The sequence below is a fragment of the Mastacembelus armatus genome, chromosome 5 (assembly GCF_900324485.2).
Source record: "Mastacembelus armatus chromosome 5, fMasArm1.2, whole genome shotgun sequence".
Lineage (NCBI taxonomy): Eukaryota > Metazoa > Chordata > Actinopteri > Synbranchiformes > Mastacembelidae > Mastacembelus > Mastacembelus armatus.
Genome location: NC_046637.1, coordinates 5,042,537 through 5,057,895, shown reverse-complemented (window position 1 = coordinate 5,057,895; position 15,359 = coordinate 5,042,537). Strand labels below are relative to the sequence as shown.

The 15,359-nt window shown below is 42.4% G+C and overlaps 2 protein-coding genes across 2 annotated transcripts in view; both read right to left on the bottom strand.

Annotated features, from left to right (window-relative positions):
• chd5 (chromodomain helicase DNA binding protein 5) overlaps positions 1-10,569 on the bottom strand; it is a 34,025-nt gene extending 23,456 nt beyond the window's left edge. The window contains exons 1-2 of the mRNA XM_026307814.1: positions 10,278-10,569; positions 3,936-4,087 (exon numbers count right to left, since the gene is read on the bottom strand). Coding sequence (XP_026163599.1) covers positions 3,936-4,087; positions 10,278-10,344 — 219 coding nt within the window. The 5' untranslated portion in view covers positions 10,345-10,569. The remainder of the gene's footprint in view (positions 1-3,935; positions 4,088-10,277) is intronic.
• A 1,113-nt stretch (positions 10,570-11,682) lies between these two features.
• rpl22 (ribosomal protein L22) lies at positions 11,683-14,803 on the bottom strand. The gene is made up of 4 exons (XM_026308128.1): positions 14,754-14,803; positions 14,295-14,405; positions 13,966-14,090; positions 11,683-11,867 (listed from the first exon to the last, which is right to left on the bottom strand). Exons 1-4 carry the CDS (start codon positions 14,763-14,765, stop codon positions 11,726-11,728), a joined length of 390 nt encoding a protein of 129 aa, XP_026163913.1. The 5' UTR covers positions 14,766-14,803; the 3' UTR covers positions 11,683-11,725.
• Between the last annotated feature and the right edge of the window lie 556 nt (positions 14,804-15,359).

The following is a 15,359-nucleotide window of genomic DNA, read 5'->3' as shown; positions in this document are numbered from 1 at the left end:
AACTGACAGTGAGCATGTGTGCACGTACGTGCCTGTTATGAATGAGCATGCTTCTCTACCACATTTTTGTAAAGGTTTGTGTGTTTGAATGCATGTGCTCATGTGTGCCTTGATATGGGTATGAGTGTATGTGTGTAGCTGTTGGTGTGAGTTTTGTATTATTTTTAATCTCTCTCTTTTTGCACATGTTACTTTCCACACGTGCGTGTGTGTTTCTGTAAGCGCACGTACAGTAAGTGCATGTGTCTGTGTGTGAACATCAGTGTCCACAGGCTAAGGAGTGAATTAGTGCACAGCAGCTTTGTGGTCTGCTCGCTGCCTGTTGCTCAGCAGGCCTGTGTGGATCCGTGGAGAGACTTGCAGGCGTTTTGCTCTGTAGCGCAGTGGAAAGGCTCACGTTGCCGCAGCGCCCGCCAACCCTACTAGCAGCCTGGCTGTGTTGCCATGGCGACCACATTTGAGCAGTGTCTGGCTCTAGCTCTCTTTCTGTGTCTCTCTCCTCCTAGTTTTCTCTCTTTATCACACAGCTCACCCCCCCCCCCCCCCCCCCCCCACCCCCAGTGTGCGCACACACACACACACACACACACACACACGCCTTCCTTTTCTCTCCTTCACATCTCATAGCCCCCCTCCCTCCACCCCATTATTTTCTCACTGTCACTTTCTCTCTCTCTTAACTGCTCCCCTTTTCTTTTTCTCTCTCACTCTTACTTTCTATCCTGACACCCCCACCACCCCATCATACACACATACACACTCTATCACAGTGGCAGCCAATGGAACAGCGCCATCCAATCAGACACGTTTGCATAACGAGCTTGTTATGCAGAGGCCTGTGGTTGCAGAGCTGGTGCTCCAGCACCAGTCTAGACAAATCTCATTTATGCATAAGAAGAAGGAGAGAGAATTGGAAATTGAAGATTGTGGATGGGGGATGGGAGTGGGGGTGGTGATGGAGGAGGGAAAAGCAAAGAAGCAGAACCACTATTGCGAGCAACTGCAAAGACGCAATAAAACTGTGTAACAACCTCACTGTGGCCCAGAGTTCAATATTACGCACACATCATAGGACCAAACAAGAGACTGGAAGCAACAAAGAGAATGTCTCTACTTTCAGAGGGAAGAAAATCAGATAAGCACTGATAACATAATCAAATTAGATGTTTCCACATTATGACTCGGCCTTAGGGAGATTGCAGAGGATGCCACATAAAATATCATATGAGCAAAGAAGTGGGTATTGAATAAAATCTACTTCAATAAGAAAAAATACTTCCTCAAAAACACTCCAAAACAGCAGCCTATTCTTTTTTCCAAAAATCACCAACAGCTCTCTGTTTACTCACAGTCCCGGAGAGGACAACACAGAGGCTTATATCAAACCAAATATTTCAGCAAAATGTTAAAGCTTCAAGCAGCTCCCTCACAGCTTCATGGAGGTTTTATTGTGCCCAGACCGCAGCCTCTTCTTTTCCCAATAAAATTAACTGCTTTCTGTAAACTCAGATTCCCTTGAAATCGGTGTTTTGTCAAACAGAAGACAGAATGCCCCTTCCTTTGTTTCACTGCAGAGAAAGAAGGCAAGTGCGTCTCTCCCTGGCTACCATTCCTCCTGCCACTAGCTCTGAGCTGAGACTGCGATGTGCCACTGACAGTCTCTGACCTCAGCTGACTTTTGGCCCTTGTCTGACATGAACCATTGGGGAGTGATTGGAAGTGAATTACAGCAGCAGTGGCTCATCAGTGGAAAGGCAAAGAGAGAAAGAAACAATAGGGAGGGAGAGAGAGAGAGAGAGAGAGAAAGAAAGAGAGAGAGAGAGAAAGAAAGAGAGAAAGAAAGAAAGAGAGAGAGAAAGAAAGAAAGAGAGAGAGAGAGAGAGAGAGAGAGAGAGAGAGAAGACAGAAAGAAAAGAAAGAAAGAAAGAAAGAAAGAAAGAAAGAAAGAAAGAAAGAAAGAAAGAAAGAAAGCAAAGAAAGAAAGAAAGAAAGAAAGAAAGAAAGAAAGAAAAAGAAAATCCACAAAAGCAGCAGCATCATGAACAAGGCAAAGTGAGTGATGCATGTGAGAGATGGGAGGAGTGGGAAGACAGAGGAGAATACAGAGCAGAGTCTGTGTGAGAGAGGAGAATGTCAGAGGGAGTCCCCCCCTCATTAGTTCACTGAGATCCAGAGCTCAGTGTTTACCACAAGCAGCCAAAGGGCTGGGTGGCCGCCTGGCCAACCAAGCTCCTCACAGCACTGCTGGCATCTCCAGCCAGCAGAAAAGAACATCCTGACTATGTCACTGACACTGTTAAAGCCATCACCAACACAGGCACGAAACCCTGGGAATACTGTGAGTTCCTGTAATCACAGAAGAATCATTTATTACACCTTTTTTCAGGAGCGTTGAATATAGTTAACAGTTGAATTAATGAGATGCTGCGTGCCTTTAAAGCTGCACTAATCAATACTGTATGGATCAGTACAAAAGCTGTCACTGGGCTGTGACGAACCACCAAAAGCTATCAACAAATAATGCAGTTCTTGATAACAGTGTATTTTCTGGCTTCTGTGTTTTCCAATTAATTTCCTGATCATTTTCTCATCATTTCGTGTAATTGAAGAAATTGTATTGCCCTGTAGATAAATATTCGTGTTTATGGTGCAGGTTAGTTGAATTACATGTTTACCTGTATATTTCAGCTGCATTGAATTCCTTATGCAGTTACAAAACTATAAAAAAAAAACCTATAAAATAAAGTGACTCAGTGTACTATATATTATATGTTATATGTACCATATATTACATATTTTATATGTTACCCAGTACTTTTCAGTTTTACATTGTTTTAAACACTGTGGTCACTGTTTGATTTTTTCCAGCCTTGGGTTTATTTAGTTCATGGTTAGTTGACAGAGAGCTGACTGGTTGGGATTAGGGTTGTGCTAAAGTGACAGACATACTACTGAAACTTTACACTAATTAAGCAGGTTTCATGCTACAGCAACTGTTCTGTAAAACACAGTGCTACCTATCTGCATGCTGCCTGCTGATGTTTCCCTCAGAGGGCAGTGAAGTAAATAGTAGAGAAACATTCCCAATATGGACAAAAGCAGGACATGGAATTTCTAAAAACAATGGACACTAGCATGGTAAGCACACACGAGCAATGATCTAAAATACATATTTAAAAATATAAATAACTGAAAAGAACTGGGTAATACTTATTTACATGTAAGGTTAAACAAGCCTATGTGATGCTTGAATGAAGTGAAATAATTTGAAATCATTACTCAGTTAAACACAATGCAGGACTTGGTGGCTACAGCCTGACTGCTAAGCACTAACTTATATTCGCAAATTTTAAATAAAATGACTTATTACTGTATAAATCACATCCCAGGCACGAGGATCTTTTGCTAATGTGCACTACGTTTTAGCCATCACCATATCAGTTTGTGACCACGGCGTTAATAACAAATTTGGTTGAATAAACGTACTAGTGTAAATGCTAAGAGCAGTTCAGATCTCTAACCTGTTCTCTAAAAGTTGGTGAACCTCTGCTGTCCAAACTGCTCTGTCACAGCTCTGACTCCCACTCCTAGCTTGGCACAAATGCTGTACTTCCGACCTAAGTCCCTGCCATCAGCACCAGCACCACAGGCACAAATCGACACTGTAAACTGGCGTTTGGACTCTACAGATTACACTGGCAATGAAGGTGATACCAGTGCCAAACTCTCTTAGGCCTGAGACAGTCCACTGCCTCTCATTTAGATTACAGAGGCAGCCCAGCAGCCAAAACACACCTTTGATCCAATTGCAGAGACATCAAAAGAGCAATGGGGTGAGAAATAGAGAATGTGGAGTACAGCTTGATCCAAAATGCCTGCCAAGCTGTTGTGTCGGAGGTCATGACAGATGGCGATGAGTGAGAATTACACCTTACCTCCTTTTTCCTCTTCTTAACTTTGGGCATTTTTCCCTCTTTCATCTTTTTGGGCTTCTTCTTCTTTTGCTGTTTGAGGGAGTCATCATCAGAGAAGAAGCTGTCGAGGGGTGTGAGGGGAACGGTGTTGCGCTCACCTTCGTCATCCTCATCTGGACACAGACACATAAGCATTGTCTGCTTAGCAACATACTTTAGTACACTATGCAATGGGTACTTTTACAATACACTTGGAAATGTGACTCATGCTGTCAGGTTTGGTCAACTCTACAGATAATTCACCGTGGAATAATTCTGAATCTTTATCTTTTGAAACATAGTCTGTCTTGTCACTGTAGTGCTGAAATGATTAGTTAATTCATCAATTTGTAAACTGACAGCAGGTCAATCTACTAAAATTTGCTCAACTAATTAAAAACTATAGATAGTCAGTAATCGTGTTTCTGAAAATAAAAATGATGAAGCTGTGTCAGACCAACAAGAGTACTTGGCAAAACAAACCTCATCATCACACATCATTGAGTGTGGATCAACTTTACCCGTCAAAGCACAAATAGATGGAGTGCCTGCCCTGCTGCTAAATGGGAACTCCCTGGAGGACCACAGAGGTATACTGAGCATATCTTCTGTCTTTAATGCTTGCTGGGACTAAAGCGACCTGCTGCTGGTTGTCAGCTGTACAGTCTCAAAGCTGCTGTGTAAAAACGTGCTGACTGCTGAGCACAGCAGACTTCCCTGATGTCATAGCGGGTCACAGAGGAGTAAGTAAGGGAGACAGTACATCACTATAAAGAGACACGCTGAGAAACACACACAGGATGCAATGGCCCCATTAAAGGTCGATCTGATCTCGTTTCCCCTCTGTGTCTGTGACCGTCTTTCTGTCTCTTCCAGTCAATCTTTCTGCGTGGCTCACTCGCTCTCTGCATCTCACGCAGACAGAGTGGAGGGCATGAAATATGCAGCACATGTATCAGAGTCAATCAGCCAACACTAGCCCTGCAGTCTACCACTCCCCTGAGTAGCTGGAGTGAGAGACTAGGGAGGAGGGATTCCTATGTAGTAGACACACAAACCTCACCAACCACTTACCCTCTGTTTAGCAAAGCTAGCAGGAGGTACCCCATGCACACACACACACGTGCAGTATATGTGCCACCTTCTTTACTGCTAACTGGCAGGAACTTATGCTTTACATGGCCAATAGTTTTATAGTAAAATTGCTGACTTACAACATTTTTAATGGTATTAAAATGTGTACTAAAAGGCATTAATACAACATGTACACCATCATACAGCACAAAACATAGACTTCTACCTTAATTAAATTTAGAAAAAATTCTATCTATCATTTATCTATCTATCTGTTTATTATTTCTTTCTACCTCAAGAAGAGACTCACATGCTTCTCTCTCTAGCAGCCTGCTAGTCATGATGACAGCAGAGCAGGCCTTACATCTCTCTTACACACAGAAAATGACATGGCTCAGATGGAGATGGAGATGGCCCAGCATTACAGAAAGCAGTCCATCACTCCTCACCCTTTTCTTTCTATGAACTATGACTGACAGTCTGACCACACATCGCTGATTAGATACACCAGATGTGTCTCTTGCTCTACTTCCTGAACAATAAATCACTCCAACTTGTCAGTGGCGACGGTCTACATTTGAAATGTTTAGTCACATGCACATGATCAGAGTGAACCTAGTCATGATGGTAGTGTGGTTTTAGGAACGGCAATGTTGGTCTTACAAACAGACTGATCTACCTCAGTATCTAACAAACCGATTGGCACAGACTTTCATGGGGCCTGACTTCTGCTCTAGTGCCAACATGCGGTTGGCATTTGTGGTTTTGTATAAAATATTCATGTCTAATTAAGATAATGACTTTGACGACTCACCTTTTCTTCAGGTCAAAATTTCTTCTTTTAATTTTCTTAAACCTTTGCTTTATGAGGAAGACTATTCCTATCTTGTCATATCTTGTCATATCTATCTTGTCGTGTCATATCAGCTAAACATCAGCGTTGTGAGCATGTTAATTTGCTGTTAATGCACAGACACAGAGCTGCAAACAAAAAAATATTCCACAAATTGTCTGTCAGTAATGCATTTTTTATAAGGTGGTCTCACAGCATTGCAGTTCAATGAAACAAATGTCTGTGTTTAACGCATGTATTGCCTTATAATCCTAACCCTGCTTATAGTAAATGGCCTGTAAAGTCCCAGCAGGGAAAACCATCAGGGGAAAGATAATCTTTCTGCTTGTGAGTGGACCAGGCTGTGCCAGGTGTTGGAAGGGGGGACGGTTGCTCAGTCATGTGGCACAGGGAGGTCTGGCACCAGAAGAGGACCAAAGCTCCACTTGGCAAATAAGCCCTATGTAATGTGTGGATGGATAGCACAGACACAGTTCTGACCTTCCTACAAGGGCTTGGACACCGGACCGAGCCATTAGAAAGGAGATTCATGAGTGAATCCCAAGTAAGGAAGCTAAAGTTTACTGGAAAGCACATTAGCCATTTCTCTGTTGGCCCTTGTGTGGAAATGCCCACTTAATGTTGCCCAACACTGCTTGCCACTAAGGAGGAAAGACAGAACCAAAAGGTTTCCCTTCTTCATTGATTAAGTGCTTATATCTCAAGCATCAAGCGCCGTCAGACAAAGACATCCATACACTATTATTAGAAAATGCAACCATCAAAGAGGATAATGCCCAAATACCATCATTAAGCTCATATCTATTATAGATGATGCATGCAGAAGATCATAATGTGTGCACTATACCACAGACATAAAACAGACCAGAATGCAGCACCGCTCATCTGCAAACACATTAAAAAAAAGCATCTTTCAGGCTTTGGCTTCATGCACGCGCAGCAGGAAAAAATGGTGTCAACTTTCACAGTGAGGAATCCAAAAATAGACCCCTTTCCAATTGGGGATAACATTTGTAGGCACACAAAATCCCATGATAATCTTTCAATTTTAGGAAAGAACAAAACAATTAAAACTGAAAACACAATGGAACAATCTGAGACAGTGTAAGCACCCAGAGTGAAACAAAGGGAATTAGGATACTTATGTGCCACAACAAATAAAGGCTGTGATAGGATAGTATTTAGGGGTCTGGAGTCCCCCTAGGATGTGCTTCTACATGGTTGCATTTTAATTGCACGGAAGCATCTTGATGCCAGAAAAATCTGACCTGGATTCTTGACCTTGTCTGTCACTTAGATGTCTGTTGGTGGAGGTCATAAACTGTCTAAAAACTGCCCCCGGTATCAGCTGCAAAACAAATGAACTGTATCACTTTGTTATGGGCAATGATATGAAAAGAGAAAAGCAAACTGCTAAAACCATCATGTCAGAATCATGTAAGTCTCTTAATTTATCCACAGAATGCGTCATTAAGACATAAGTACAAATCAGTGTGTCAGACTTTCAATCGAGTGTCATCATAAGAGACTGCAGTGTTAAAGAATTCCTTTGATAAATTTATAGTCAACAACACAAAAATACAAAATTATATAAGAGCGCACATAAAGCAGTTTTGAAGTATGGAAATGTTTTGATTTTTCAAACTGGATTACTTCTCACAAATCTTCACTCACCTGCCATAAATAATTGCACCATTCTTTCCTCATACATGTTTAACCAACTACTGGGTTATTGGGGACACGCATCAGTGCTCGTGTTCTCCCTCAGGCTATGGCTGGCAGTCGTAGATGATCCCTCAACTGCTCAACACTCTGTTTCTCTCCTTCCCTCTCTGTTTTTCTCTCCTTCCTGCACACCTTCACATAGAATCATGCAGGTATTGATCTATTAAAAATATTGTTTATACATATAAAAACAATGCATGGATTTTATGTGTAAGGCATCACAACAGATAACACTGATTCTACAACAGTCAGCCCAAATGTGTCAGGCAAGTTCTAAAGCCTGTCCTTGGAAAGAAAATCCCATCTACAGTGACTGCAGACAGTATTCAGACATCCAGGCTTCACTTCTTAAAGTTTACTGTGTTATACATTAAAATTAAAACATAAAATTGCTGTTTCCCCATCTGTCTAAACTTAATAGTCTCCAGCCTGAAAATGTGTTTTTAGAAATTTTTGCAAATTTTGTGAAAATCACCAACTGAAATCTCGCATTTAATCAAAGTAATCAAACCAGTGTGTTTGCTTTAATTATCCTTCAGATGTCGAAAACTTAATTAGAGTCCACCTGTGGGAAAATGAATTGATTGGATATAGTTTAGCAAGGCACCTGTGTGCACACCTGCATGTATCAAGTCCCACAGTTCACTCTGTAAATGGCAATAGGATTTCCTGCTGAGGCACAGATCAGGGCACAGGTAAACAACAAAGCTCACTCTAGCAGAGCTTCCAAAGTCCTCTGCAGAGATGGGGCAACCACCAACAGCTCTCCATCAATCAGGTCTTTATGGTTGAGTGACATGAGTAAAAGGAAGATAACAGCTCATTTGGAGTTTGCCAAACAGCACTTAAAGATGATCACAAAGCAAAAGGTGATCTGGTCTGATGATACAAAAATTGAAGCCTAGGTGGTGGCAGCATCATGCTATGGAGAAGCTTCTCAGTGGCAGAGAGAGGGAGACTGGTCAGAACTGAGGAAAGAAACTGCAGCCAAATCAAGAGGTCCTTAAAGAAATTCTCCTCCAGGGCAAAGGTGACCAGAAACTCTAGAGACGGTTCATCTTTCAGAACAATGACCCAAAGCATACACTCAAGACAGCGTTTCAGGTCAGGACAAGTCTGACTGTCTTCGAGTGGCCCAGCCCACTGAACATCGGTGAAGAGACCTGAAGGTGGCAGTTCAGACAGTTCCTATCAAATCTGACAGAGGATATGAGGATCCGCCAGGGAGAATGAGATAAACCACCCAATGTCCATGTGGGCTCAGCTTAACAAAACCAACAAACCACAGAGCGTTATCAATTTGAGTAAAAATTACATTCATGCTTTGTGTAACACCCCATCATTCAGAAAACAGCTGATCACAGGTAGACCTATAGTGCACTGCATTTTTACACTCCCAGACCTTCCATTTTTATATGACCAGCACCAGGACTCTTTTCCATTGTGATGTGAAAGTGAAGTAGAGGGCAAAGCAGCATCTTTTAAGTCTTGCTCTTGACATCAAACCACTAAATCATCTGATGCTTGGAGCAAGCTGCAGGAGTAAAAAAGTGGATCTATTGGCTGCACTGGATGAACTGACAGTGTTATAAAGATGCCTGCCTTTTCTGCCAGTACGGTGCAACAGTAGTGCACCTCAGCCCATAACACACTGGGCCAGGGAACAGATCCTTTTAGGGCACCCCAACCAGCAGTTCAAGTACATGTCATAAAGCCATGAAGCATGATTTCCCCAACTAAGCAGGCGCATTATCTCTTTAAACATGTAGTTTTTAGGAGGGAGAATCAGTGGGGACACCTGCCAGGACAAACTGACAAACGGCTTCTTGTGCACAGGTCACTGATCTTATCCCTTGTGACTTTATATTTACACAGAGAAAACGGCACAGAGTGGACACTACACTTGGTTGGTTGCCAGACTGGCTGACAGATTAATTTTCCAGCCGCAAGAAATACTGCACAGATTTGGCTTGTGTGAAGCCACCGCAGCTGACTGAGCTGCAGGAATGTGGGTTACACTTCAGTTAGTGCACGACCTATAAAGAAGGGATGTCGGTGGCCCGGCTGTGGCCATCAACTGTGCACTCGATAAGCACTGTTTACTGTAGCCTACACGTGGCTTTCACACCTCTGCGGCCACGCAGTGCTGGGAAAATGTTAAAGTTGGAGAAGACACCTGATCACAAGCGGAAACAAGCGCATCTCCCACTAAACGAACACGGATGTTGTCGCTGAAGCCCAGTTTTACTTCAAAACATGTAGACATCAACCGAGAAGGACAACAAAAACATCACAGTACACACCGAAACCGTGCCCAATGGTCTGCCATGGTTTGAAAGAGCTCTCTGGTCCAAACTTGTGCGTAAATCCATTCACTTGTACACTCATGCAACCCACAGAAACCATGCAGCTGCTTTTCATCATGCCCCGAAATCAGGCTGGATGTGAGGACAGCCCGAGCCAAATCCGAAAAAAAAAAAAAAACCAAAACACCCATTCCCACCTTAAAGACACTATCGTGTAAAAAAAAATAATAGCATGACTCTGCTTATTGCACCCCACCCCTCCTGCTCTCTGCTCTCAGGAACGCAGGACAAGCCCTTTTCCCCGCATTCAAGGCGTAGCGGCGCAAAATAATCTGAAGGACACCCCGCCTCCCCTCTTTCCCTCACCTGGCATATCGTCTTCAAAATCCATGTCGTCCTGTCCCTCGTCTTCATTACTCAGCGACCCCGGCATCTTTATCTCATAGCCCCCAAACCCCTTTTAGGCTGAGAATACTGAAAGTTAACCCTCCAGGCGCCGCAGCCCAGTCTCTTTCTTCTCCAAAAAGAAAAAAAAAGAAAAAAAGAAAAAAAAAAAAAGAAAAAGAAATGTGTTCGTTGCTCAGTTCAATTTTTAATTATTATTTTTTGTAGTGGAATCTTTCTCTAAGGGAGTAAAAAAATAATAATTAAAAAAAAACATTTACATTTTTTCCACTGATCTCTATCCAGGTCTTCGAGTCTGAAAAATAAGAAAGACAAAAATGGAACACACATGCCCAGATTGTGACGTCTGGTCTGTTGCCATGACGATACATCCCATAATATCACCCACAACTAGTTAGTCATGCTCCCCTAGTTACCACTTTAACTAGTAATGTGCAAAATGAAACTAAATACTATAAAATAAAAAATGCACCAAGCAGCAACGCCATGTGCCGCTTCCAGGCGGCCGTGCTCCCGCGCCTGTCGCCTGCACGTTCCCTCCTGGAGGTCCGGAGGATTGACAGAAACTTCTGTCTTCCTCACCACCTCTTCCCTGTGCATGACGCCTGTCTGTGGGGGGAAGCAGCCCTTTTATTTTCATACTCGGGTAAAATGTCACTTACCGTTTTTCAGGCTGGCTGAAAGGTTGAGATGACCCAGTGTTTTTCTAACTTCCACTTTTTCCTGACAATAAAAAAACAAAACACACAAGTGCAGCCTGATGACTGCATGCTGGGACAGGAGTCCTGACTGCCAGTGGTCTAACTGTTGTCAAGGTTACCACAGCTGCAACAGAGGATGCCCCACAGAGAGCAAGAGTCTCAGCTCCGCTCATGGAACAGGACACACAGACAAGAGCTGGCTGCTCATGCTGCAGTGGCATTTTCATCCTGCACATTGTTAAAGCCATAACTATCTCAAACCTAACTGAAGCTAATGGAGACCTATGAAACAGCGTCTCTGTATACAGGGTATCAATACAACAATATATCACTGGACATCACAATACAGGGGAAAATAGTAAAAAAAATGTAAAGGTAGATGAACTTTCCATTTGGATTGTTGAAGTTGTGCATCTCAGCACTGAAAAACTTTTACAACTGAGCAACGTGTATAACGTAAAGACTAACTGGCTGCGTTTTGGCACACAGGGTGCAAGCACTGGCCACTGGGAGCAATCTGAGGATCTAAGCATCAACCTTGCAATAAGTGGATCTACCTCCTGAGTCACAGACACCCAGTAACGTGCACGCACACGTTCATACCTATGGTATGTAGCAACTGTGCTTTGTGACCAAAAGTACAGCTTAAAGAAAAAGAAAACACATTTTCTCTTATCTCTTGACTTTTTATTAAAAGTATAGCCAGATTTAATCTTCATCCTCTTCCTCCTCGTCCTGGTTGATCTGGAAGTAGCGCAGCTCGTAGCTCTCCTTGGTGTTGGCCACAACCCGCAGCCAGTCCCTGAGGTTGTTCTTCTTCAGATACTTCTTGGTAAGATATTTCAAGTATCTGACAGAGAAGGGGGGAAAAGGGGGAAACATCATAACCTTTGTAGCATTTAAGCCAAAATTAATTAGTTTAGTATAATGTGTGACCCACAGATCAATACATATGGGTACTCTGATGACAGCTGTGGATTATACTAGAGGTATACCAACATGTGCCTGTGAGTTTTATCTACTTTCATTCATTTAAGAATGAAAATGATAAGTCACCCTCTGGTGGTGGTGACTCAAGCTCAGACAGCTTGAGGTCTCATGAAGTATCAATGTATCTGTAAATACTTTTCATTTTTTAATGGGTTTACACAAATTAAAACTTGCAAATGCAGAGACCTTTTAAATTTGATGCCTTCTTCACTTTTTCTCATGCCACCTTCACACCATATTTTGGAAACACCTACTTAATATCTATCCATGCTTCCCAAATCCACTACTTGCATCCAAATATCCCCTCACTTGTTTTTTATTTGTCTTAGTCCAGCCCATAACAGATGCACAGAACGCACTGATGCGATCCTTATTGTGAGGTGTCCGATCACATACCGATTTCCAATAATAGGGCAAGTTAATCTGGAACCAGAAGTCACAGTTCCTCCAGGCAGTCCTCTCACTGCTCAGAGGATGAGTTTAGGGACAACCTTCATTACGCCGTTTAGGACGACTTCCAGGTCAGAGGAAGGATAACAAAAGGGAATTGGGTAACACACCTTGATTTTATTTAAAATTCAAGTCACTGGGATTTCCCCCCCCCCCCCCCCCCCCCCCCCCCATACACAAGTGCTATATATCTACAGATACACACTGAGTTTTGGCACAAAGAGCATCTCAACAGCAATAGCTTTTAACAAATAAAAACGCCCCATCAACTCTGCAACTTGAATATAATGAACTCGTTCTTGATGGTGCTTTTCCTACAGTATGTTTAAAGGCCTGAAGTCAAAAAAGCCCTAAAATACTCAGTTATTGTTTCATCCCCTGTAAAATCTAATCCAATCCGGAGTCGTCTTTTAAGATGCCTGTAATTATCAGTTTGTCTCGACACCTTCATGAAGTTGTTCATTTAAGTCAATCAAAGGTTTTGGAAATGACATAGTTGATGTTGTACTGGAATCTGTGACATGAGGAGGAAACTGCCTCGTACCTGAGTCCACTCAATACCATGGAGTGCAGTGCAACAACACCTTTGACCAAGTCCTCAGTAATAAGCAAATCCCATGTCCACTGTACTGAGCTGGTGGCACAAGCCTCAGAATGAGAGAACATTAATAACCTCTACAAATCAAACCAAAACTAACTGTGTGACAATATTGTGACAAAAAAATTAGGAAAAACAGAAAGACAAAAAACTATTTTCAGACCTAATGGATAAAAAAAAAAAAAAAACTAAAGGTATAATAGAATCTTCCTCCTGGGTATTCATATTGACCACATCAGACTATTTATAATTACAGAGAACAAGCTTTTAAATACCTACAAAGTTGCAGTCAAACCACACATATTCTATCACTGCTAAAATTCAGATTATGTCCCATATTCTCCGACCAGCCGGTGGAAAACCACAGAGAATAAAATAAAACATAATATTGGCTAAAAGGTTAACAAATGAATGTTGCTTGCTATCCAGCTGGACAAGGTCACCAAGGAGAGCAAGTGGATTAAGAAAATAGCTGACCACAGTTTCTCCCCACAAACCACAAACCTTTTACAGCCACATCTGAAGTCTGTATGGGCGAGTGCTCAGGGAAAAAAAGTAAATCTGTTTACTATACTAAACTATTTATTTGGTGCTTCCTCATTTCTGGATATTAATTTACTTTTTCCAAATCAAGTAGTCTGTTACACATCTGTTGAAACTGCAATAGTCACTGAAATTCCTCTCCTAGATATTTTCCTCTTTTTCACATAAATGCAAACAGTGATGATCCTGATGACTTTGCTGCTTTGAATTGGACATATCTGCTTTTGTGTCTCAGTACTTTTCTGGCTTGGTAGCAAACACTGCACAGAGGAATCACTGCCGTTTCATATGTCACTGAAAAACACGTTTCTGTCAACTGGGAAAGCAGGGTTCACCCAGCCAGGGGTGGCTGCACTGTTGATCGTACCTCTTTGAGAAGGGGACTTCAGAGTTCACCGCGATTTTGCTTTTGCTCCTCTCAATGGACACCACGCCGCCACCCAGGTTTCCAGCTTTGCCGTTCACCTTGATACGCTCCTGCAGGAACTGCTCCTGTAAGAGCACACAGAGAGTCACATGACACTGCTGCTACACATCCCCCAATAGGGAATTTCAGAAATAATGGTGTAACATATAGATAACGCCTGTTAACAAGCACTGAAAATGATGGTTGGTTGTTTCCAATCAAAACCACTTAGAACACCAAAACCAACAACTCAGGACTGATCTCACTGATGTCTGGGCTGGTCTACTCACAAAGTTGGCAGCGTCCATGATGCCATCCTCCACAGGGTGGGTGCAGTCCAGGGTGAACTTCAGGATCTGCTTCTTCCTTTTCCCACCCTGCTTCTTGACCACCTGCTTTTTCTGCCACAGAAACGCAGAGGGTTACCAAACAGCCACCCATCCCGGCACATGCAACCTCACAGCAGCTAAACAAAGCCCTAGGATCATTTGTGAGACGTGTCCAGGTATTAGAAGAGACTATCTGCCTTTGGGTTTCACAGTGTTACAGCAGCAGCTGCTAGCTAACATTAGCACCATCACTTAGCCCAACGTGGTGCTCGGCGACACCGCTGAAGAAGCTAAATTTAAGCCTTAAACCGGCGGTGAAACACGGATTCATGTCCACAGATTATATACGTTCATCTGAGTGCAAAGACAAGCTGAAATACATCGCCTGTATGGAGTTTATTTGATGGTTTTACTACTCACAATCGGGGCCATGGCTGACACATTCAGCGAAAAGGAAGGGGAAAGGTTGCGCAGGACGTTTAATACCCGGATGAAAAATCGATCACATTCGCATCGAATTATCTGGGATCGATTAAACAAAGAGTCACAAAGTCAATGCGTCTGTCAAAGTAGGATCCAATAGAAATACTCAAGTGAAGTACAAACACCTCAAAATTGTACTTGAGTATAGTAGTTAAGTAACTGCAGTAGTTACTTTTCACCACTGTTCATTTTGTTCCATGTTGAATAACCTTCAGCTACTTACATGCTGAAAATGTAAATCAGAGATCCTTTGTGAATAACAAACATTATTTTTATACAGGGGCAAAACTAGTGTCCACCTGCTACTTCTCCTCAGTAAACCTCTAATGGAAATGACTGAAAATGATTGGAAAATGATGGACTTCGAGAAAGTGATGTCATTGCTTTTATTCAGTATAATAATACCAAGCTTCATTTATCTATCTCTTTTTTAAAAATGAGTTTACAAAGCGTTGCAGCAGCCTGAATGATCAACCCCTTTCCCTCCATTCACCTTGCCTTTGTGTCCAAGACATAATATAGCATGACATGAGACACAGGACA